Genomic DNA, 22,893 nt, shown 5'->3' with positions numbered 1-22,893 from the left:
ATGACTGCCGGCGCAGCGGGAGTTGCCACGCAATGTTTGTTTCAGTAATATCCAGGAAACACGCGGGATATAAATGGCAGGCCGCAAAAATGAAGCGCACTTGGCTTTCCCTCTCATTACGCCGCTCGACATGCGCAGAATTATCCAAGTAACTCTGTATTTTAAAATAAATATAAAATAATAATAAATAAATAATTATTATTATTGCACGGGATTAAGGATGTTTTGTACAATCCCAGCAAAAAGTAGCTGGAAATCACTATTGATGAATATTCACTTTTGGTGTATTTTGAATAAGAAATTGTGTGGAATATTATAATTTGATCTTAGCTACAGTGCACAGATATATTTTTTAATATTTATTTTACTGAAATATTTCGAATTTTATTAATCGAAATGATTAACTTTTGCCAGAGAATTTCGCCTTTTGACAGATACATGGCTAACTTCATTGAATTATATTTAGTATCTTTTTAACCAGTTAGTACTTGTATAATATTGTTTGACCAAATATTTACTCTGTATCTAAAGTTTTGCAAATTTTAAACAAATTCTGAATATTATTTCCATGTGTTTTTGTCATTTGAATCGACGTAGTTATACGTTTCCCATAAGAACATATGTTAATTCGGTGCAAATTAAAATCCTTATAACTTGTGAGAGAGAGAGAATCGATTTAAAAATTGTACTGAAGATTCTAAACATATGAAAGGACATTCTGTACAATTTTCATTAAATTCTCAATATTTTGAAAATAGGTACAAAACATCCTTAAACACATGTCTGTATTAGAAACACAGAGATTAAAGAGATGTAAAATTATATGAAGAGCGAGTTTCTTTTTCTTGGAAAAAAATTATCAAAAATAATTTTTACTGAGGAGCATAATTTTATTCATCCAAAGAAGAGAGGGGGCGAAAGAAAATATATCTGTCACAAAATGATATGTAAATGATAAATAAAATTATAATGATGAAATAAAAATAATAATGAAATAATAAAATCATAATGATGGATCATCAAACATCGAACGGAAGCTATATCAATTTTCTAAATCATTATTTTCCAAACGTATGAATATTAATATCATATTATAATATTAATATTAATTCAGTGCAAATTAAAATCCTTATAACTTGTGAAGGCTTTAGTGAATCGATTTAAAAATTATACCAAAGATTCTAAACATATGTAAGGACATTCCGTACAATTTGCATTAAATTCTCAATATTTTGAAAATAGATACAAAACATCCTTAAGCGTCAAATATAAAACGTCAAGTGTATACAATCGGAACAAATTTGACGATATTAATTTAAATCCTTTATATTTTCGGCGATTTCATACGTCAACGGGACAGCTGCGGTGTCGCGCGAAATTATATACTTATGTAATTACACGTACGTGACAATCGAGATTACATAAAAAAAATCTTGTTTATTAAAACCAAAGTGTCTCGAAAAATTTTTGCGACAAAATTCTCGCTTCGAGAGAGAATGATGTATCATCGTGTTAAGAAAAACGTATATATAAATTCATATTCCAATTAAAATATATCAAGTTTCTCGCCAGAAGACGTGGCGTACAATTCGCCGGCGCGAATGATTCATCCAAGGAGATGACGATCGAGGAGCGAAACCGTATAAATTCGCCTTTAAGCGAGCCATTCGTCGGCAGCTGTCCGATGGACCGGGCGAATCGCGCCAATTCTGCAATAACCGAATGACTCCATCGTCGGCCCGCAATCCCTTCCCCCTCGCGTCCGCCCTTGCCGCCACCTGCTATCGGTTTCCCGTTGGCTCCGGAGAGAAATTCCCACGATCGCGGGGCACCTGCGCCCATTCAAGCCGCGATTCCCCGCGATAGACGCTCATGAATATTTATCGGGCAACAATGAGACGGGATTTAGTCGGAAGAAGACACGGCTTACGCCCCTATCGATTCTCCCTCCTCCACCCGCCGATCTCTGGTGGCTCGTGCGTGCATTCATTCACGAGCGTGGCTCTTTGTCGCCGTCAACCCCGTCCGTCGCTTTGATTCCCAATAATTTCGTATTCCGTGAATGAAGGATGGCAGTCCAATCCCTCGGGGGGAGGGATAGCGACGGGGGGCCCTTTCATTCACGAGAGAGGGATTACGAATTGCACGTGTTTCACGGACGCGTTGGCCGATACCGGCGGATGCGAGACGCTTCACCGAGCGATCGCGACCGGACCGGAAATTGAAATTTTGCGTGAGGGTATGCGGCAAAACTGCCGAACCGCTCTCTCCCACGGAAGCTCTCCCACTTGCGGATACTTGGCGGTCGCGAATGTCAAAATTATGCCCGAGAACCGAAGGGGGGACGGTTTAAAAAAAAAAGATCCAAGTTCGCCGACGCGTCCTTCTGTAGGTTCAGCAACGTTTCACGTTATTGCCGTTGCCCTACCGTGCAACCTTTCACCCACTGCAGATGTTTATCACGTGTTTATTACTATTTATTTATTCTCACCGCGCGAGGAGAATTGTGTGTAAATCAACGCGTATAATCTTATATAATACGTAACGACACGTAAGGGTTAGTCGTGGGAATAGGAATGTTATTGTTGCATTTAATATTAATGTGTTATCGTAAATTACGCTTATATAAACATTGAACATGGTTACTGAATTTATCTATTTTTAATAACATGCATCCGCGTATTTTTTTTTCTCTTTCCCTTGTGTGCGATCTTCGCAAATTAGTCGAGAGAAAAAACTTTGGAGCTCGATTTAAAAAGATGAGAGCAATTACTGTAAATGTGTGTGTGCATTATTATCGCGAAAGGAATATATTATTATTTGGCGCATTAGCCAATCCTTAATTAAGAGGAGAAATTAATAGATAAGGACAGTATATGTATTTCATTAGAATTTAGACAATTTAATGGTAAGGACTAATATGGCTAATACGTTTACTTCTCACAGAATGTTCAATTATCGAAGGCTGCCACAGAAGAAACGTAATAATTTTTAATGCAGATCTCTTATCCCATCATTTGCATTCAGATCACGCATCGATTTAGCTTTGTGGACGACAGCCACGATACATTAAATTAACATTTAAATTTTCGTTTTATCTTAAATCTCGTTCGTTATTCGTTAAATATTTCTATTAGAGATGCAAATCTGCTCTTAATCTCGAATCAATATATTTTTCAATGTCTACGAAAACGAGAGACATTCATTATATAGGATAAATACTTAAATACTCCTTTAAAAGGATCGATTCGCAATCTTGATTATTCTGATTATTGACGAGTCAATTTACGGAAATTACTAATTGATTTTTTGTCTTCGAGAGGCTACTGAAAAAAAATTCAAGCATTATTTTCGTTAATCTTGTACTTTGTCAAATATTGCCTCACGTCATCTGCCATATTAATTACAATGACATCTTTATGGGAGAAAGCAGAGAATAATCTTTTATGGTCTCCAATTCACGACAGACTTTGAAATGGAATTTTATTTATAACTTTATTTTATACATGTGTTCATATATTTTGCGTGTGTATCTATTCTTTTCTCAAGTGATCTCTATAATTTTCTCTGCTGAATTATATCGGGAATTAAATCGCGAATTAAAAGAAATTGATAAAATATAATTCCTTGTATAAATATACCATTTCGTTCATGATATTTGATCGATTATGAAAATTCGAAATATAATATTTTTTTTTTTAGAAAAATTACTTTTTGAGATTTTGTTTCTTTAGAAAAATGATAGAAAATGACTGTAAATTATTTTTAAGAATTTTTTTTATTAAACATTTTGTTGTATATATACAAGGTAGAATACTTTTATCTACTTGGCTATATTTTTAAGGTTTCTTTTAAAGGGATGATAACATTGCAAATCACTTTCTGTAAATGATATACATATTTCCTGACTTGGAGTTTGATTCATTTACGCTCTCGAGTTGAGAAAATTCGACGACCTTACGGAGGAACTAGACGCGTGCTTGGCGCGTCACGCACACGCGTGCACGCGAGTCATGGCGGCGCGCACAGGCCGGAAAACAGGAGGGAGAAGGTGAGGTGCCGAGGAGAGCGGCTCGAGGGGCGAGGAGGCAGCGGGATCGACGAAGGGGGGCGGAGAGGGGGAGGCGGCGGAGAGGAAGCGAGCAAAAGGGGGCCCCTTCGTCGGAGGCTACCGTGAGAACGAGGCGAGGCATCGCGTCCCACACGGGCCCTTCAGCCGGCACGGGGCCCGACGGAGACCGCAATAGCGCGGGCCCGAGGAGCCGGGGCCCGGGGCCCGCCGCCGGGGCCCGTGCTCGCGACAGAGACAACGACAGGCGCGAGCCTCACACGCGACTCGCACACGTCCGAGCCGCCCGAGCCGTGAACACAAACCGCGTTTTTTTCATCCTCGGCGCTACCTTCCTCCTCCTTCTCTGCCTCCTCTTCATCGTCTTTCTCTTCTTCTTCTTCCTCTTCGTCTTCGTCTTCTCGATCCTCCTTTTTCGTCTCTTCTTCCCGCGCCGCTCCCGAGCTCCTTCTCGTGTTTCCGTCTCTTTTTCTCGAGCCGGGCCCCGCTCGCTCGCGGTGACTTCGCACTTCTATCCTTTTTTTTTTTTTATCAAGCTTCCTCGCGGACTTTGCGATTTTTTTATTGGAAGATGTAAGAAAATTTTCGCGGATGTCTATTCATTATGGCTTTCGCTTCCTTGCACTTTGTGCCTTCAAAAATATAATGCATGTAATAATGAGATTTTTTGGAATGGAAAAAGGGAAAACAGACCGCAAAAAAAAAACAGATATGCATTTGTAATATATTGTGGGAAATTAAAGCGAATGAATACCACGAGAAGATTAATTACGTAAAAAGTGAAGCCAATGAAAACTTAATAATAATAAAAATCCCTCAGGTCAAATGAGAATAAAAGCACAATAGAATTATATACTTGACGTTGCTCAAACGCGTTATAAAACAGCTGATTCGTGAATGCTCGTTTGGCAGCGTTACTTCCTCCTCGGCCAACTTTCGCCGACACTTTGTTGTTTCTCGTCTCTCAACACTTCTCTTATCCAACCGAATATCTCGTTCTCTTATAAAGTAAACTCCTGGCTGTTTTACCTTTTGACCGGCTTTCACGACGACTTTTGGTCTCTTCAGCCGAGGATTCGCGTTTTCGAACGTTTTCACTTGCTGCACTTTCTCCATCCGCCTTCCGTTCCTCGCCCTTTTCGCCACCTCGACCTCTCCCCCCCCCCTCCGCTTTATCGGGGCCCCCGAAAAAGGGCACCGACGCCTCGGATCGTTCGTGCCGCGAAACATCACGCGGGGTCCTGGCCTCGCCAATCAACCGCAATAAAGTCGAAAAAAAGGGAAAGGGGGAGGCAAAGCGAGCTACTACCTCTTTTTACGTGCACGCGAGAAGAAGACGACCATAAACGGCGAGGGGGGCGGGCGAGGGTGCATCGCGAGTTTGTACCACGTGCGTGGGAAATGAGGCTGAGAAACGCGCGGCGGAAGTATCGTGGAAGCTGATTTCGGCCAGCGGGTAATCACTCGTAATTTTGGAAAGACCGAGAGCATCTTGGGAAAGAATTCGTATCTGCTTAATTCGAGGGTCATAATTATTGCGTGCAGCGAAAGCTTTGATCCTCTCGAAAATATACTCCGCCCCAAGGAAAGTTTATGCAGGAATTAATCCCGAAAAACAGTTAAATATGAACTTAATGTAGACCGTAATGAAACCTTCGTTTGAATTTTATTTAATTTTAATTGATACTGATTGTGTGTTAATTCAAATCTTATTTGTTCCAAATATAAATCAAATTCAGGTTGGTTAGATCCTTATTAAATATTAATACGATCCATATACGATGCCTGGACAAGTTAAATCTAACAGCAAGAACGTATTCAAATTTAATTTCGATGCGTATTAAAGCATATTTAAATTTAATTACTTTTAAACTTGACATTTGCTTTTTATTGGAGTTTAATTTAATTCATATAAATAAGCAATATGAACCATATTTAAATCATATTTAACTGTTTCTCGCGGGATGGGACGCTTAAAGCATCTCAGATAATATTTCCCTTTGTTTGCCTAAAGATTACGCATTTTATTTGCTCGAAATAAATTGAATTAAATTTTTTCCGAATAATAAGCGTCATTTTTTCCTCCCCCGCGAAATTTTGACATTTGAACTTTGAATATAACTCTCTGCGAGTTTCACACACGTGTATATCGAGAGAAAAGATCCGCTCTGGAGAAGGTTAATCTACGGATCGGGTGCGATGATACGTCTGCTGGATACTCTTCGAAGAAGCTCTTGGGGCCCCGCGCGCGGAAGTTTTTATTTATTCCTCCTCATCGATCATCGCGCTTCGTGTTCGTCGCACGAGTCTCACAGTTCTCGAGTGTCTGTCGGTCTACCGAGCGTGGAGCAGAGGAGAAAGGAACGAGTGGTCGGTCGGTTGAAATACCAGGAAGGAAAACAATAATTAGTTGATGTCACCCGACGTCCAAGCCGCCCGTGCAATATCGTCGCGTCGTTATCGGAGCGCGGGTTATCGCCTGTCCCGTATCGCGGCCCGCTACGCGAAGCGTGCGAATGTTTACGAGCAGCGTCGGATTTGAATACGTCGGTGGCGTCAATGAAAGCATGCCGAAGAGACGGACGCGTCTCGTCTGCACGTCTCGTGAATGACAGCACCGGATACAATCCGTACACACCAACTATCGCTCTGTCGCAGAAGGAAACAGATCGCCGATTATACGCTCGAGGGGCTAAGAGCAGCGAAGCAGTAGAATTCAATAAAATTATTTTTATAAAAAATATTTTTATATATAAAATTATTTTAAAAATATGTATAGAAAGTATCTTTATATAAAAATATATATAGAAAATATTTTTATGTGCTCTTGAAATAATTTTATTCAATATATATATACAAAAAATGCATATAAATTAATATATATAAAAAATAATAATAATGCTATTTAATCTTGAGGGCATTTATGATTTATGTAATATTCCTCGCAGAAAAATAGAATACTGTCGAATCGATTTCCAGATTAATTAATTCAACTTAATCCCTGGTATTTTCAATCTTGCTGGGACACATGGCTCTTCACGATATACCTCGACGTGTGAAGTATTTTCTTATCTATAACGGAAAGTCTTCTATCCTAAGAGAGAGAAAGGTCTTCTTGCGCCGCTGTGAAGTCAATTCAAAACATGACGGTGATCTCTATAAAAATTCCCCGTTGACATGAGCGAGGCAAGTTCCAGAAGGAAACGCCAAGTGCAAATGCAGTCGGTGTGTCTGCAGTTCCTGAGCATCTGGCGGCTCCAATACACATAGATAATCTTAATGAGTTTTGGCTTATCACGTTGAGCGAGGCCGCCGAAATCCTGAGGACGTGACGCGTCTCTTGAAGCCTCGACAATGATGCCTTTTCAGCATCGACGAGGTGGAACGTCACGCGGCACAAAATATCGACACTCATCGATAAGATATTATTCTTAATTACTGATTATACGAAGCACAAAATAAAGTGATGTAGCAAGAGTAGCATGTCGATTTTAAATAATTTATCTCGAGTGCCTGGAATTTTTTTATATTAATTTTTTTCATAAATAATTCTTTGGTTATATTTTTTACATTTTCTTTTATTATTTTTATTATTATACAGTTTTTTTATTAATTTTTCAGCAATACCTATGTTGATATATTTTCACGAATGATTGTCAATTAGTTATTATTAGTGCAATTAATACATTTCTCCTTCTTTTCCTCGATATATTCTGATGGATTTTTTTGCACAATGAAAACCGGTTGTTTTCATAGCCACATTAAGACAACGAGTTGAATGCTAATGAAGAGATAATTACGAGCTTTTATAATTTTATCATTTAGTGCAATAATTTTGAAGTCGCAAGATGTAATTATAGCCGATTCATTGGGATTCGCGCTATCATCACAAGCATGTATTACTCTTTGCTTTCCATTTATGCCGCATGCGATGTTTACGACGGTGGTTCTTGCCTTATATTAATTAGCAGTGTACACGATTGATAAAAAAGACGTTATCGCCGATGTAGCCGGCGAAGCGGACACGATACCTGAAAATGATCGAGACACAGTAATTTCAGTTCAATATTAAAATTTTACGGAATTATTATCGGAATTATTAACTTTATGCTCGGACAATTTATAATATACAGGACTGCGGCAACTCGAGGAAGGCTGTGCAAGAGAAATTGCAACACGTATGATCGTCGTTTCCTCGCGCCATTTCCCTGATTACAACTCACTGTGCACAGTTTCTCGTCTTCCTTTCATTAACAAATTTATATCGGAAATGATGTTAAGGAGAGAGACTTTATCAGGGGAACAGCAGAGCTTGCAATTGCAAGTATCTATCGGAAGGAGAAAAGAAACATTGACGAATGCAACACGATCGCGTTACAGAAGCGCCAAACGTGCCAGGGCTGTAATCCCACCTCATTATCGAAGGATATGTGGTAATGGCATTCTGATTGAACGTTGCTTGCTTTCACTGAATGCGATGGCTCGTGTTACCGCGAGCGCATTGCAAACTCGGCACCGTTGCTAATATTTTGCAAACAAATTCGACGCTACGCGCGTGTAAAATTGGTAATCCAATCCTGTTTGCCACGCACGGTATTAATTATCGCGTACGCCGTAATGTAAACAGTAATTGCTAACCGCTCCCATTCGCGGTATATCTCGATCGACCGCTAAACCGAATCGAAATTAATTCATAAGCGGCAATTGTAAAAATGCGATCCTCTCTGTTGATTTTTCTTTTCACGATTTAATGCGTGAAAAATCACTTTTATAAAATTGAAGATTAAAATATGCGCGAAAAAAATTTTTCGCGATGACAGAATCGATTTGGCAGTAATTGACTTTAATTATTCTGACACATGTTTCGTCGATACGTCGGCTGCGCGCGTGTATTGAGTGCAACACCGTGAAGCATTTGGAGCGACCTTCCTATCCAAAGTAGCTTCTCCGGAGGGTTCCAAGCTGGGTGAGGGTAGCCTGTGTCGGAATGGCAGCGAAGAGCATCGAGTCAGTTGGTGTAGAGACTCCACCAAGTGCACCCGCTTCTGTGTCTAATGTCAGCCCGTCTCGATCTGTCAGTTCGCTCGGCGCGTCGTCGGTGTACATCGTATATACGCGTTATCCGTTACTTTATTCATTTGAATCTTTATATGAAATGTAAAATGTCGCGGCGAGACGCTGTAAGACAGATCGATCGTTGTAAATAAAGTTCTTTGAGGAGAATTGACGAGTTAACATCGTTTCTGCGCGATTAATCATTCTATAAATTTTATACGTTAGTGTTTTTCGATTATTCTAAGTGACGATTATTACAGACTGCTGTTGGAATTGTCAGTTTTAACAAAGGTACAGTCTTTACTTTTCCATTTTTTTATCTTTCTCAAACTATCTATTTATATTCCTCTCTATATTCCTCTATTGTATTCCTTGCATGAAATAATTTATTTTGGAGCAATTATCCTTACTTTTACGCAGAAATTAATTTTCATGGATTTCCCATGAAATTTCTGAAAGCGTGAATAGTATCGATTATAATATTAATTTTAGAGATAAATATTTTGCACGGTCAAAGTGCGAATGTTAATTTCCAGCGTCGGCTCTCGTTCGGATTTATTGATGACTTTCTATTCGCACCGGTTGATCGTTCGGCACTACTAATGACGTTCGTGTGTTTTATTTATCAAATAAGTTTATTGGTTCTTGGCAAAATAACTTTTATCGTATATTTTATACGAGATATCCGGTTTAACTGGATAAATTTAACTTCGCCAATCAGATTATAACTGTTATGTTATACACGTGTGCGTTCAGATATTACATTGCTTATTTCCATATGATTAATCATTTATATAAATAGGTTGCTAAAAAAGAAGAACTCGAATTTAGAAGATATTATTCATATTTATTAATATTTACTGAAGTGAACAGATAAAAGAGGCGTTCGTATATTTGAATTTTTTAATATTTATATTTATAAATTATTTTATGTATTTATTGTATTTAAATTCTAACTGGCCCTATTGTGATTTTATCAAAAATATCTCTTTCCTTTATTTATTTCTATTTTATTTTATTTATATTTGTTAATTTCTTCTTTTGCAGTTTTTACTTCCTGAATTTATATCTTCCCCACCTGCAATGATGTCGTATGATTATCCTCATCCAGTCTCGAGAACGTATCAATACAAAAAGGTATCGCAATCAATACAGATAACCGACTGTGAAAAGAAAACGTTGTTCTCTTCATATAAATAATATTGTGAATTAAAAATATATATTTGCGCATAATTATTTGCGGTTTGAGAAAGTTGATATTTATTTACATATGCAGCCTACGAGCGATTTTGTAACAAGTTTGCGTAGCTGCGTACCACGTTTCAATCCGAGCTGAAGTTTGCATTTATTAATTACTGGTGATATACAGAAATTTTTTTATTAGCGATAGAAGATTATTTATCGATGCGATTTAGTGAGTGTTAATTAACTTCGTGTTATGTGATAACGTTGATACATTAATAGAAATAAAATTGCAAAGCTTTAAGCGTAGATATGCAAAGAGACATAATTTATAGGTATTCTTTTACAATTTTATTTCTTGCGATACTTGATATTCATTCGACAAATCGATAATCGATCATTTGCCGTAAAATTGATAAATCGGGCACGTTTTTTTTAATTCTTTCATATTTCAACGCAATCAAGATTTTATTTTTTTTCACGAACACTCGACAGCGGTCATCGCACGACATAAATTTGTATTCTTTCTCGTGGCTTAAGAACCGATAAGGAATCGAGGATACCAGTCGTTAATTGATGTTAAATCATCGCCCTTTTTTTCCGTCGTGTCGCGGTTCATTACGAATCGAGTATTTTTTTTTCGTGAATTAATACGAAGATAGAACGCTAAAAAAATTGCTTCGGGTTTCTCGATTATCGCTTATGTCCCTGTCATTTCAACGTTCAATTCCCGCCTTCGTGTCCGGACTGTGTCGTAAATTATCAATTGATGATCGAACACGCGCGCCGAGAGACGCAAAATCGAAGTAACCAAATTTCCGCGATATGCAAGGCTGTTGCACGAAACGTTTTGATGCAGCTGTCGGGAAACATTGATTAATAAAATACAATGTGTGTTCAACACCAGATAACGAAGCCGCTTTTGGAGAGGAAGAGGCGAGCGCGCATAAATCGTTGCCTCGACGAACTTAAGGATCTCATGGTGGATGCTTTACAGGTAAGAGCACTGTTTCAATATCATGCAAATATTTTTCGTTACTTAACATAATAATTGTAACATTAAATTAACATGAAATTTATTTATTTATCTTGCAACTGGAAAATATAAATTAAAATGCAATTATATATATAATAAAACTTGTTTGATCTCAAATTCTTTTGAACAGATTCATCTAAAACAGAGTGCTGCAAGTTATGCATGATGTGGTAATAGAAATACACGATACGAATTATGTTTGCAGCTTTTTTGCAAGTGGCAATTAACTTTCGCTCCGCGATCTTCCGTTCGATCTTTTCTTTCTCGCGGTCGAGATAAATTATTTAATGGCGAAAGTGGAAAGGAGAAGCATTTTGGCTCGGATATCGATACGTGGCCCTGCTTCAGCGAGCACGTGCTATGCTTTTTCTCCCCCATACGTCCCGCACGAACCTTCCCGCGTTTCTTGCTCGACTCCACCGACTCTATTTATGATACCGAGTACCTCCCTTCGCGCGTCACCGCTCCCTGCTGCAATTTTACGGATCGCGCTTAGCAGGAAACGCATTCTCCGGCCGCAACTACGCGTGCAGGCGATTTTGCTTTTAAATATTCTCTCGGATATCGTGGGAACTTGCACTCGGTGAACGAGTGTCAACAAAATGATATTCAGTGCGGACCCCGCAACGCGCTTTATTGGCTGATACGTAGGTGGATATTTAAATGCCTTCAATATTGCCGTTTAATTTTTATTGCGCCCCAACTCCGCTTGTTATTTTTACGTGGCATGTTTGACGCTAAACTGCCATCGCACGATTCTCAGAATCCTGATAATGTCCAACGTCGAATTTCCGAGACAAGTGATAATAAAAATTATTATATATCTATTTAATGTCAATATGGAACACGACAAGTCTCTTTTGAAGAATCGCTTAAGATTTTGTTTGTTTATAAAAAAATAATTGTACTCATTTGAAGCAACTTTTAATTGAAAATTTTCTTTCTACTTATTTTTATCCTTGTATGTAATTTGAGTATTATTGAGTATTAAAGAGGCATTGGATAAATCAGTCGTGTCAAAAATTAATAAATCTAACACATTTTCATGAATTTAAATTAAAACTGATGATTTTAATTATACGACTTAAAATTCATAGAGAATAAAAGTTTTAATTTTGCAAAACAAATCCTTATTTTAATTCACATCAAATTGTTAATTTTATATTTTGAAAGTTCCTTGGGGAATATCAAATTTGACTGATAGATGATCCGTCCAATTCCTCCTTAAACACGAATTGAATATCAAAATTAAAATTTTCCCTATCTCCAAATTGAATCACATTTAAAAATGAGAGGTGAAAATACTTGGGATTCTGTCTCAAACATCGCCGATGGCGCATGAAAAAGCGTAATAATGCGTTTCCGGTACATTACATTTTAAGTAGTATTCCCTACAATGTGCTTCGCCATTAATGATAATTTGTCGATAATTTTTCGCGCGTGAAATTTACGTCCGCGTCGGCCATCCTTGCCATTGTACATGTAATTCGCTGAATCAGCGTGAAAGGCACCGTTGATTTCACCATGCTAATTTTCCAACGGCACATTATCCGGTCCAATCGGCACGTTTCGTACGGCTTAATGTTCCCCGATCGGATATTATTCCTCTTCTTCTCGCAAAATGTCGCGGATCGTCGAGCATCGAGCTTCCAATGATCAGACGCGATCGCGGTTATCCTTTTAATGAGCACTCTGAATTGCTCGTCCTTTTTTCTAATGAACATCCTGAATCGGATGTAACATAAAATAAACTGTCCGTAAGCGTCGCGAACGGTTAACGTCAGCATTTTACCAGCGCAATTTCTTCTAATCCGAAAAACTCGACGTTCTCCTTCGTGGAATCGTTACACGACACTTAGAGTCGACGGTCTAATCTGGGAGAAATGGAAACGTTAACTTCCGTGGAGAGAGGCGCGAAATTACACGATCAACAAGCCGACAAAGTACAATAACGTTGTGTGCGTCGTACATCCTTCACAGTTAATCAAAAGAAAGAAACACAATTGATTAAAAGAATTTTTTAATTATTTATAATCAATTTTTTAAATTAATTTTTAATTATTAAATTTTTTATTTGCTTTAATATTGCTTTCCTAACGATGATTGTTCCTTTCTATTAATATTATTGGATTTTAAATGCGTGTTCTTTAAATGAAGCATGCAACGAATTGAGATAAATCCGACAAATTCGCGATGATTTGCAGACCGAGGGCGAGAACATCAGCAAGCTGGAGAAGGCGGACATCCTCGAGTTGACGGTGCGTCATCTGCAGAAGTTGCAGGCCTCGCGACCGACCGGATTGTCGACGTCGCTCGCGAGCGACGACGAAATATCCGCAGAGAGCCGCTGGCAATCCGGCTTCGGGCATTGCGCGGCGGAAGCCTGCAGATTTCTCTCGTCGCTTCCAGGTGAAACCGCGGAGAGGCTGGCGAGACACCTCGCAGCTGGCCTTCAAACGAGCCGGCAAACAAATTCACCGGTAATTATCGGTTCGATCTGTAATTAGCGAGCGACATAGTGCACGGACGGCGGGTGCAGGGGGGAGGGAATGAGTAATGAGGCGAAAGTTTTGGGAACGAGCGAGGATATATCTTCCCTAATGCTGATTGAGTCTCGCAAATTTGACACGAGCGACGATACGATGCGCTACCGCTTGTCGCTCACTCGCACGTAACCTTTAATCGAGCCGCGCAATTTAATATACGCAATTATATATTTGGTTTTGTCTCATGTCGTTCGCTGTTAATTGTTGAGAGAGAGTATAAAGTGGGCGCCCTGATAAGCTGAATTTGCATTATCGCATAGATTTATGAGAAAGAATCGCAACATGCAATTTATCGCAATTATTTTTAATGTATGTATGCCTTACTGCCGCGGCTCAAGATTAAAAAATTATGCATGCAATGATTGTTATAATTAACGTCCAATTAATTATTATTTATAAACTTTCACTTTGCATATATATATATATATATATATATATATATTTTTTTTTTTTTTTTTAAATATAATTATTATTTATGAGCTTTCACTTTGTACATTTATTTTTTTATCTTTTTATCTACCTTATGGATTATTACATGACTGGTTATGCATGTGTTTCGCACTGTTTTTCATCATTTCTATTATTCTCGCATTTTTTCACTTCACTTTTCCTCGCATCACTTTTTATTATTGCTTTTCTTGTAATAATTACATATGTATAATTTTGCAAATCGCCGCGATTCCGAGAAATTTGCATGATATGTAAATTACGCTAAAAAGAGTAAATGAAATTGTTATGCGTGTTTTTCAATTCTTTCCTTCTAAAAATAATTCTCGCGAAAAAGATATTATTCCGTTCAAGCCGCGAGAACAACGCGAGATTTATGATGGCGAAGTGTTAACGACTGTTGTAATGACGACAAAAAACGTGTTTCTTCTCAGCCGAAAGCCAATCTGTCATCGCCTACCCTGGTCAATCTGGATCGCATCGCCAACGTCGTGGCACCTTGTCCCGTCGCCACCTCCGGCGAAATTGACTCGACGATACTTTCTGCAAGCGTGTCGCCGGAGATCAAATCCATGGCCCGTGATAAGACTGTCGACGCGGGCGCGTCGACGACAACCGCTTCTTCCACGCCTCGATGTCGGCCCTCGATGTCGCTCGTTAACGACGATGAAAAATTAACAGCAAATTGCAGCGGCAAACCGAAAAGTATGAGGGATCGGCGGCCAACGACAACGATGACGGAGACAAGGAACAAAACGAATGATCCGCAGGACATTAACGCCGATGACGACGAAGAAATCGACGTCGAACGCGTGGACGAGCGCGACCCGATGTGGCGACCATGGTAGCGAATGCATTTTTTTCGGAATAAGTGATCGATGAGATGCATTCAGAGACTATCTTAGAACCGTTGTTCGTCTCATCTGGACATGATTTTGACGTTTTCGAAGCTGATTCTTCAAAATGTTCCCGGCATCCTGATTATTATTTTAAACTTGTAACTGAGAGTAAAGAGACAAACGAAATGTAACATGTTTATTATCTACTTAATTGCAGGTTTATATTACTCGAATGATATTTTATAATTTAAGGCTTAATTAAAAAGTAGGTCTAATGTGTTGCATATTATATAAAATATTATATGACATTTCTTAATGATTGATAGAAGTTATTGTAAAAAATAGAAAAAATAGGACAAAAATATTAGAAATAACAGGGAAAAAAAGAACTTGACCAATTTTCACTTTCTTTGAAAAGTGACTCATTAATATTAATTTCTTATTTTAAATCTTACTTTTTCAATAATTTTTTTACGTTAAAATAATCTACAAGTAATAAATCTACAAGTTATAAATTGATTATAATTCACGAGATATTTATTCAGTAATATATTTTCCTTACATTAAAAATGCTGGTTGCAATATATATACAAAATAAATATACATATCATATCTATACCAATAGAGACCGAATGAAAAAATTATTGAAGCATATGTAATGTTAGTAGTTTTGTGTTAATACTTGTATTACTTTGGTATTTGGCTTTAAATCGTAGATGATAGTCCATTTATCTTTAGGAATTTAGATTATTATTTATAAATAGATTTATAATATGTTAAAGTTATTTCTTATTGTTTGAATATTCTAAAAGATAAATGATTATATATAAATAATCGATATTCTTCGATACATTATATTTTTGCTACACAAAAACCACACAAAATATTTTTATCTTGATTATATTATCTATTACACATTGATTATACCGCAAATTTATCATTTAAAATGTATATCTTTATTCTTAATATATGTAAGAAGAGTATAATTAATTTATATATGTAAGAAGATTATTAATTTTAAAGTATAATTAATTTTAAAGTATAGTTTTTTTATTTATATATAACTATATTAGAAAAATATATTGCCTTATAATTATTTACATTAATTTACACTTTGATGTTAACAAATGTATACTTTGTGCGTGATTAATCTGTGATAGCAGTAAGAATACATTCACAATATTTTACATATATAGATGCATTTAGATATAACCAGAACAATTTTTGATAAGATTTTAAATCTCTAAGGTAATGTTTCTATTTGATTTATTAATAAATTATGAACTGTCTAATAAATATATTTGTTTATAGATAAGTTTCAAAAATATTGATAAACCTTTCATATAAAACCTTCATAATCAAATACATCGTTTACTTATATATCAATAAATTTGTTAACACAAATGTTATGTTTATCATAAATATTTTAAAAGTAATAATTCGCAAATAAAGAAAATAAAAATAGAAGAATATTTTGATATGAATAATTTAGAAATTTATTGTATCAATTAATCTTCTATAATTAATTAGCCTCTCTGAAAAAATTATATCTATAAATATTTATTTTTTTTTAATTAATATTTTTAATTGTATGATTAAAGGTCCTCATATTTTTTTCATGATCAGTTGAAATCTCTGTTCAAGTCTCTGTTATGTTTGGAAGATATTTCCGTCGCCATCTATGGAAACATCTGGTAAGTTAAAGAAGAAATAAAAGCTATATTTTAATATTTTTTACATTTTATCAGTACAAAAAAACACAAATTATTTTATAACATAATTTATGTCTTTACATAAAATTTTGTTCAATATTAACAGTACAATTCTTTTACTGTTCTCGAAAGATAACGTTTGCATGTTGAATTCCTTCCATGGTAAAGATTGTTTGGTATCTCTCAAGATAATATCTTTAGCTATGCTTATCGTGAGTCGATGCTATCTTTTATTATTTGCAAAATGCAAATTGTAAAGTAATTTTTTCTTATCGAGAATAATTTTTAAAATAATAATTTGTCTTGTATTTGTGTAGGTGTGAGTCATTTTTTTCTTTGATATTATACTTATCAACAAGCGTTATGACATCGATTGTTGTTAATTACATGAATTGTTGTTAATTACATGAATTGTTTAAATCATGTGATTATCACTTATATAAAAACTTCTAAAATATTTTATAATTTTATAATATAAAAATTATACATGGCTCTAATTATATAATTTTCTAGGAAACTTTTTACATAAAATATATATATATATATATATATATATATATATATATATATATTGCTTATATTAAAATTTAATAATACATTTAACAATTGTATTAATTATATCTTTAATATAAAAACAACAAAATTGGTTTCATATAGATTACTAAAAGCTAAAAGTTACTCCTTTCTTCTATTAATTTTACAAAAATGGCATTTTTACGAATATTATAATCACATGTAATTAAAATAAAATTAATGATTTTGTATGTTTAACATTATAAATTATTTTTTAGAAGAAAACCATGCGGTGAGACCGCACGCAGGTAGAAGAGACTATGGTGGTTCCGTAGCAGATAAAGAATTTGACGATTGTCGTATCGGATCCTTTCAGCAAGGATACACAGTTTGCCAACAAACGCTCTTCGTTGACTATTATTGTGGTCACTAAATCAGAATGGCGACACTTTTGTCGGTTGCCGACGATTCTTATGAAAAAAATAGCGGCATATTTATAAAGCTTTGCCACTATGCCGACAGTATTGTGCGACTGCGATTTAAGTGATTTCTCGCCGCCAAGTCAGTGATATAAATGACATTAACCGAAAGAAAAATGGAATATAGCTTTTCCGGTTTTTGTTTTGTTGCTCAGCAAGCAAATTCGCAGAGAATGCACAAAAGTGCATTAACTTAAATATATATTTATTTTCTTTCCATAAAGTTTACTAACAATTATGTATAAAAAGATAAATTCATATTTTCATTTATTTATTATACTTTTTAAGATGGGATGCAACGTGATCGCCAAAGTAATTGCGAATTTTATGTCATGTTTCTTAAAAAAATAAAGTTAAATCTTACAAAGTTGAATAATATTTCTAGATTTTCTTAATAATTCCGATAGAAGCTAAACAATTATTAAAATAATTATTTAAAAAATATACAAAGCATTAATTTTATTTGAAAAATCATTACGTTCGAGTTTGTCGTAAAAAATTTTCTTGTTGAAATTTTCAAAAAATCTAATCAAAATGACAATCTTATCAGACATCATTGAAAGGTATCCTCCGCGAAATTAATATCTCAATCGCACGAAGCGGTTTTCATCGATGCGAGAGACGTTGCAATCGTGGTCGATGATACTTTCAGCGGCCATTTTTCGATCAGGTATACGTGCGATATGTACGTAAAGTCGTCAGGAAAGCGCTGCAGCCATTACGATTCTTACCGTGGCGGTTCGCGCGGCGCGTCAAAGAACGCTCATTAAATGCTGGCAATTAACTGCGGGCCAAGTCCTGGGGCCCGAGCCTCTCGCTTTCCCGTTCCCCCGGTGTCCCCCTTCCCCCTTTCGTTCCCCTTCTTGATCCGGTCGGTATTCCCGGTCTCTATCGGGCCTCGTGTGCTGGTACCCGGTGCTGGTGATGATGGTGATGGTGATGGTGGTGGCAGTCGAAGCTCAGGTGTAAATGCGAACTTCGACTCGAGTCGGACCCACGCGCTTTAATGGGCTTTGCCAACAAGAACGATCGGCATGCGACCCATCTATCACCCCGCGAGCTGTTATTTAATGGTTTGCATCCTGCTTCGGTCCCTCCACCATCCCGTGGCCACCACCGGTAGTGATGCAGCTTGGTGCGGATATAGATATATACACGTTTCCTCGCCTCTCGCCGTGGGCACACGCGATTATATTAACTTATCGATGCATATCAACGATCTGTCAGAGACTAAAAATAAGATTTCACTTGGCCGCGTATCTTTAATCTCCGAAATTCTTTTTTAAATCTCCTGGAATCCCTCTCGAAATAATTAGATTCAGATATATTGAGATTAATTACGAGGGATATGTGTCACTTTAATCTTCAATTTTTCTTCATATACGTTATTCATTAAGAAATATATGTATTATTCTTTCTGATTCTTGCAAAGTTTAAGTTAGAGTAGGCACGTGTAGCTTTGATGTTTATTACAGAATTACATTGTATAACTAGAATATCTCAATAATTGACGTTAAATCTCGATTGCAGCCAATCATATTTATAATTATTGCAAGCAAGTATCATCTTGGTCTCACGCCCTGATGTAGCTCTTGCAACAATGTTCGCTATCTGCCTATTGCCGATGATCTATGACTTAAAGCTTAATTCATTACAGTCTTACACAGGATTGAAACTGGTAACGTCCGTCTTCGCGAAGTTATATCAGAGCATCAAGAATTTATCAACTTCTCATCAACGACTACCTGGTTTCGAATATTTTTAGATGATACTCTAGATATCCTAAACAGCACGATTCACTCGTGCCTAGGAAAATGATTTACGAGTATAATTAGCTGGGAAAGTTCCTCTATAATTAACAGCAGATCTTATATTACATTAATGATGCTTATAGCGATTATTATATAAGATTAAAAACTCGCGTTCACGCTTAATTAAAAGGCTTTAAGCTAATTTTCTCTCTCTCTTTTCTGCAGGAATATAAAATTATATTTATCCAATATTTTTACGTGTGTTGTATTTTTTAAGGTATTTTCCCTTATATTAATTTTAATTTCACGTAATTTATTTCACAAAATATTTTTCTTGTCTTCTAAAATATTTTGAATCCTGTCAAAATATATTAATGCGTGACTAATAGTTGCAAACTGAAATCGAGGTAAAAAAGATGATTACACGCAAGTATATGAATAGGAGAATAATTAGGAGTGTCCCTTTGGGAATATTTTCGTCCCAAACTAATCTTTTACAATCTTTAACAAGTTTGTGCGAATCCCATAGGATAAACCTCATAGGATGATCCTTCGAGGAAAAATTTTGTAGGACCATGTTTGAATAACAACAAGAATCCTTAGAGCAGGTAAGTATCTTCTAAATAAAGCAAATAGGGAAAATAATGTTTTGAGAAAATCCTAGTTAAATATTGATCTATGTTTTTAATTATCTCATTTTCAAATATGATCTATCATTTATCCATCTTAAATGTAATAATGCAAGAAAATTGCATGCACATTTCGTAAGTATCAAATTTTGGGATACTTAAAAGATTATCTGATATAAAAGTGTATATATTTTCAATTTGTATGTTCGATGTTTTCAAAAATAAAATTATTCTATCTCACCAAGGATCTCTTTGATTACAAAAGCGATATTCGGGGAAGAATCCTGGTCGAGGAGATAACAATTAGGTGCACCGATTGTCCCGAGAGGAGGGTTTTTATATGATTTTTTTTGACATCTCGTCGTCAATGATCGACCAGATCGCATAGAGAGACGCGTGCCCGAGGGAAAAGGCTTCTGTAGACGAGGCTCTCACATCGGGGGATCCCCTCACCTTCGATCGTAGCGTTCGAATTATATACAAGATTGTTCGCGATCGATCCCGACAGACCGATTGATCATTCGAGTGGCGATTCGTAGGAAATCATACAGATCTCGGAAACTTAGGCGAGTAAAAGTCGGAGACCATTTGTGGCCAACGATCGTTCACCAGTGATTTGAATGATTGAGACGTAGTCGCTTGACAGATACATCGAGAAAATCGCGTTTTCAAGCAATGGTGCCTGCAATTTATCTTCGACTCGAATAATTCCCGGTGATATTTATCGCCGACATCGCTTCTAAATTTCAATCTGCGGGCCCTACTCGCGACGATCGTGTATTAAGCGAACTAAAAATATTCTGATTGCGAATCTTGCGCGCGACGACGGACGGGATGCCCTAATCAAGCGTGTGTCGTCGTGGGAGCGACGATTATTAGAATCCAGCGGTCTCTCTTCGGTGCTAATGTCCCCGAACAATCTCGTGATTTTCCACAGCGCATAAAGGCTACGATGTTTGCTGTCTTTAATGGCACATAACACCGTTACGATCTCCTCCTCCGCTATGCGCGTATTCGTCGTGAGACCATCCGCCATTTCTATCTCTCATTTTTTTCCTCCTCTGTCGCTGCCGCGTCGCGTTATTTAACGATGCGGTAATTAACTTTGTGTGCGATAATATTCGCGAGCACGCTCGTATTTTCCCGAGATTGGCGTGCCCGAAGACAACGGGCGAACTCCCCACGTGACGGGTGCAAAGCGAATTTCGAAGCGTGAAGGTTGGACTTGCAGTCGGAACAGATTCTCACATTGTCGGACGAGACAATGAGTTATTTAAGTGTTAAGAATAGAATATGGCGTTCGTAAAGTATAGATTCCTTCCAAGTGCGTTACGAAAGATGATGCTTTACATAATCCTCACGTTACATTTATATTAATCCTTTGCACATGTCATGTTTCCACGCGACATTAATAATTATCCGTTTATTCTGATGTAAATTTATTATATTGCAGGGAAATAATTCCATGTTTATTTATATTTATATATTTAAAAAATATTACAACTCGAAGTGCGTTACGAAAGATGAGAGTTTACATAATTTTCACGTTATATTAATCCTTTGCACATGTCATGTTTCCACGCGACATTAATAATCATTCTTTTATTCTAATGTAAATTTATTATGAGGAAAAATGTAACCTAGTGTAAATTTATTGAAAGGAAAAAATTCTATGTTTATTTAGTTTATACATTTAAAAAATATGATAACTCTTTTTTATAGATTATTTATTGCATTGTCTTCAATTTATTACAATTAATATTAAATTAATTTAAAATTTATTATAATTATTATTATAATTTCTTATATTTATATAATTAATATTAAATTAATTTTAAATATTAATTAAACATTACTGAAAACTTTTAAAATTACTCTAGAAAATTCTTGAAATGCAAATGATAAGGAATGAAAGATCATCCTCTAGCAAGATTAGCAATTTTCAGTGACAATAAGGTTCAAGTTGAGCTTTTGTCCAAATAAAGATTTTCATTCAATATTATCCAAAAACAAGAATAAGGTCTTATTATTAATTTCTCCGAAAATTAAAAAAGCTTCAATTAATTGTCACTTAACGTCATTACTGACACCGAAACCTAACGATCGTTCTTTACAATCAGACTATCTTTCGCTATCGCGAGGATCACGCTACCAGGGAGATAGCGTGAAAATTCATGGAGCACGGCGCGTACAGCGCCAATCTATCCTGCAGCATTTAATCCACGCGGCTATCATCTATTTGCAGGGTGTGATACAGCGGGCGGCGCGATAGCACGTGTCGTGATTGTAGTTTATGGGGAGCTGATTGCGGGAGCGTGGGACGACTGGCGGACGGTTGGCGAACGGTGGTCCCGGGGCGCCCGTGGCCGGACGCCATTCATCGGCGTACTTACACGTATCCGTTCTGGCGTCAGTGTTTCGTTTCGTAATCATTAAGATATGCATTATCCGCCTAATGATGGCGAAGCGGCGAGGCGCAACGGCGTGTCCGATCCGGGGTGACTCCTCTCGGAGCGTCGAGAGCGCGCGCATAAATTTCGCGTAAAAGGCCTCTCAGTCTCTTTCTTCACGCGCGCTCGATGCTGATTAATGCGGATCGCGCGTCGACCGGGGCCCGCAATTAATTAGCCCCCCT

The 22,893-nt window shown here is 36.8% G+C and overlaps 1 protein-coding gene across 1 annotated transcript; it reads left to right on the top strand.

Moving 5' to 3' along the window:
• Positions 1 to 9,097: 9,097 nt before the first annotated feature.
• LOC105255000 (enhancer of split mgamma protein) lies at positions 9,098 to 15,547 on the top strand. Its single transcript, XM_011264029.3, has 5 exons — positions 9,098 to 9,415; positions 10,172 to 10,261; positions 11,214 to 11,303; positions 13,547 to 13,822; positions 14,770 to 15,547. The coding sequence occupies exons 2-5, from the start codon at positions 10,208 to 10,210 to the stop codon at positions 15,181 to 15,183; spliced, it is 834 nt and encodes a 277-aa protein (XP_011262331.1). The 5' UTR covers positions 9,098 to 9,415; positions 10,172 to 10,207; the 3' UTR covers positions 15,184 to 15,547.
• Positions 15,548 to 22,893: the final 7,346 nt, after the last annotated feature.

This window comes from Camponotus floridanus, unplaced genomic scaffold, assembly GCF_003227725.1.
Source record: "Camponotus floridanus strain SB8 unplaced genomic scaffold, Cflo_v7.5 scaffold18, whole genome shotgun sequence".
Taxonomy (NCBI): Eukaryota; Metazoa; Arthropoda; class Insecta; order Hymenoptera; family Formicidae; genus Camponotus; species Camponotus floridanus.
The sequence above is the reverse complement of the archived record's forward strand: the minus strand, read 5'-3'. Positions and strand labels throughout refer to the sequence as shown.

Coding starts and splice junctions, on each gene's coding strand:
- LOC105255000 (XM_011264029.3), top strand. CDS start 10,208: ATGATGTCGTATGATTATCCTCATCCAGTCTCGAGAACGTATCAATAC. Junction 10,262..11,213: donor GAACGTATCAATACAAAAAG/GTATCGCAATCA, acceptor GTTCAACACCAG/ATAACGAAGCCGCTTTTGGA. Junction 11,304..13,546: donor TCATGGTGGATGCTTTACAG/GTAAGAGCACTG, acceptor GATGATTTGCAG/ACCGAGGGCGAGAACATCAG.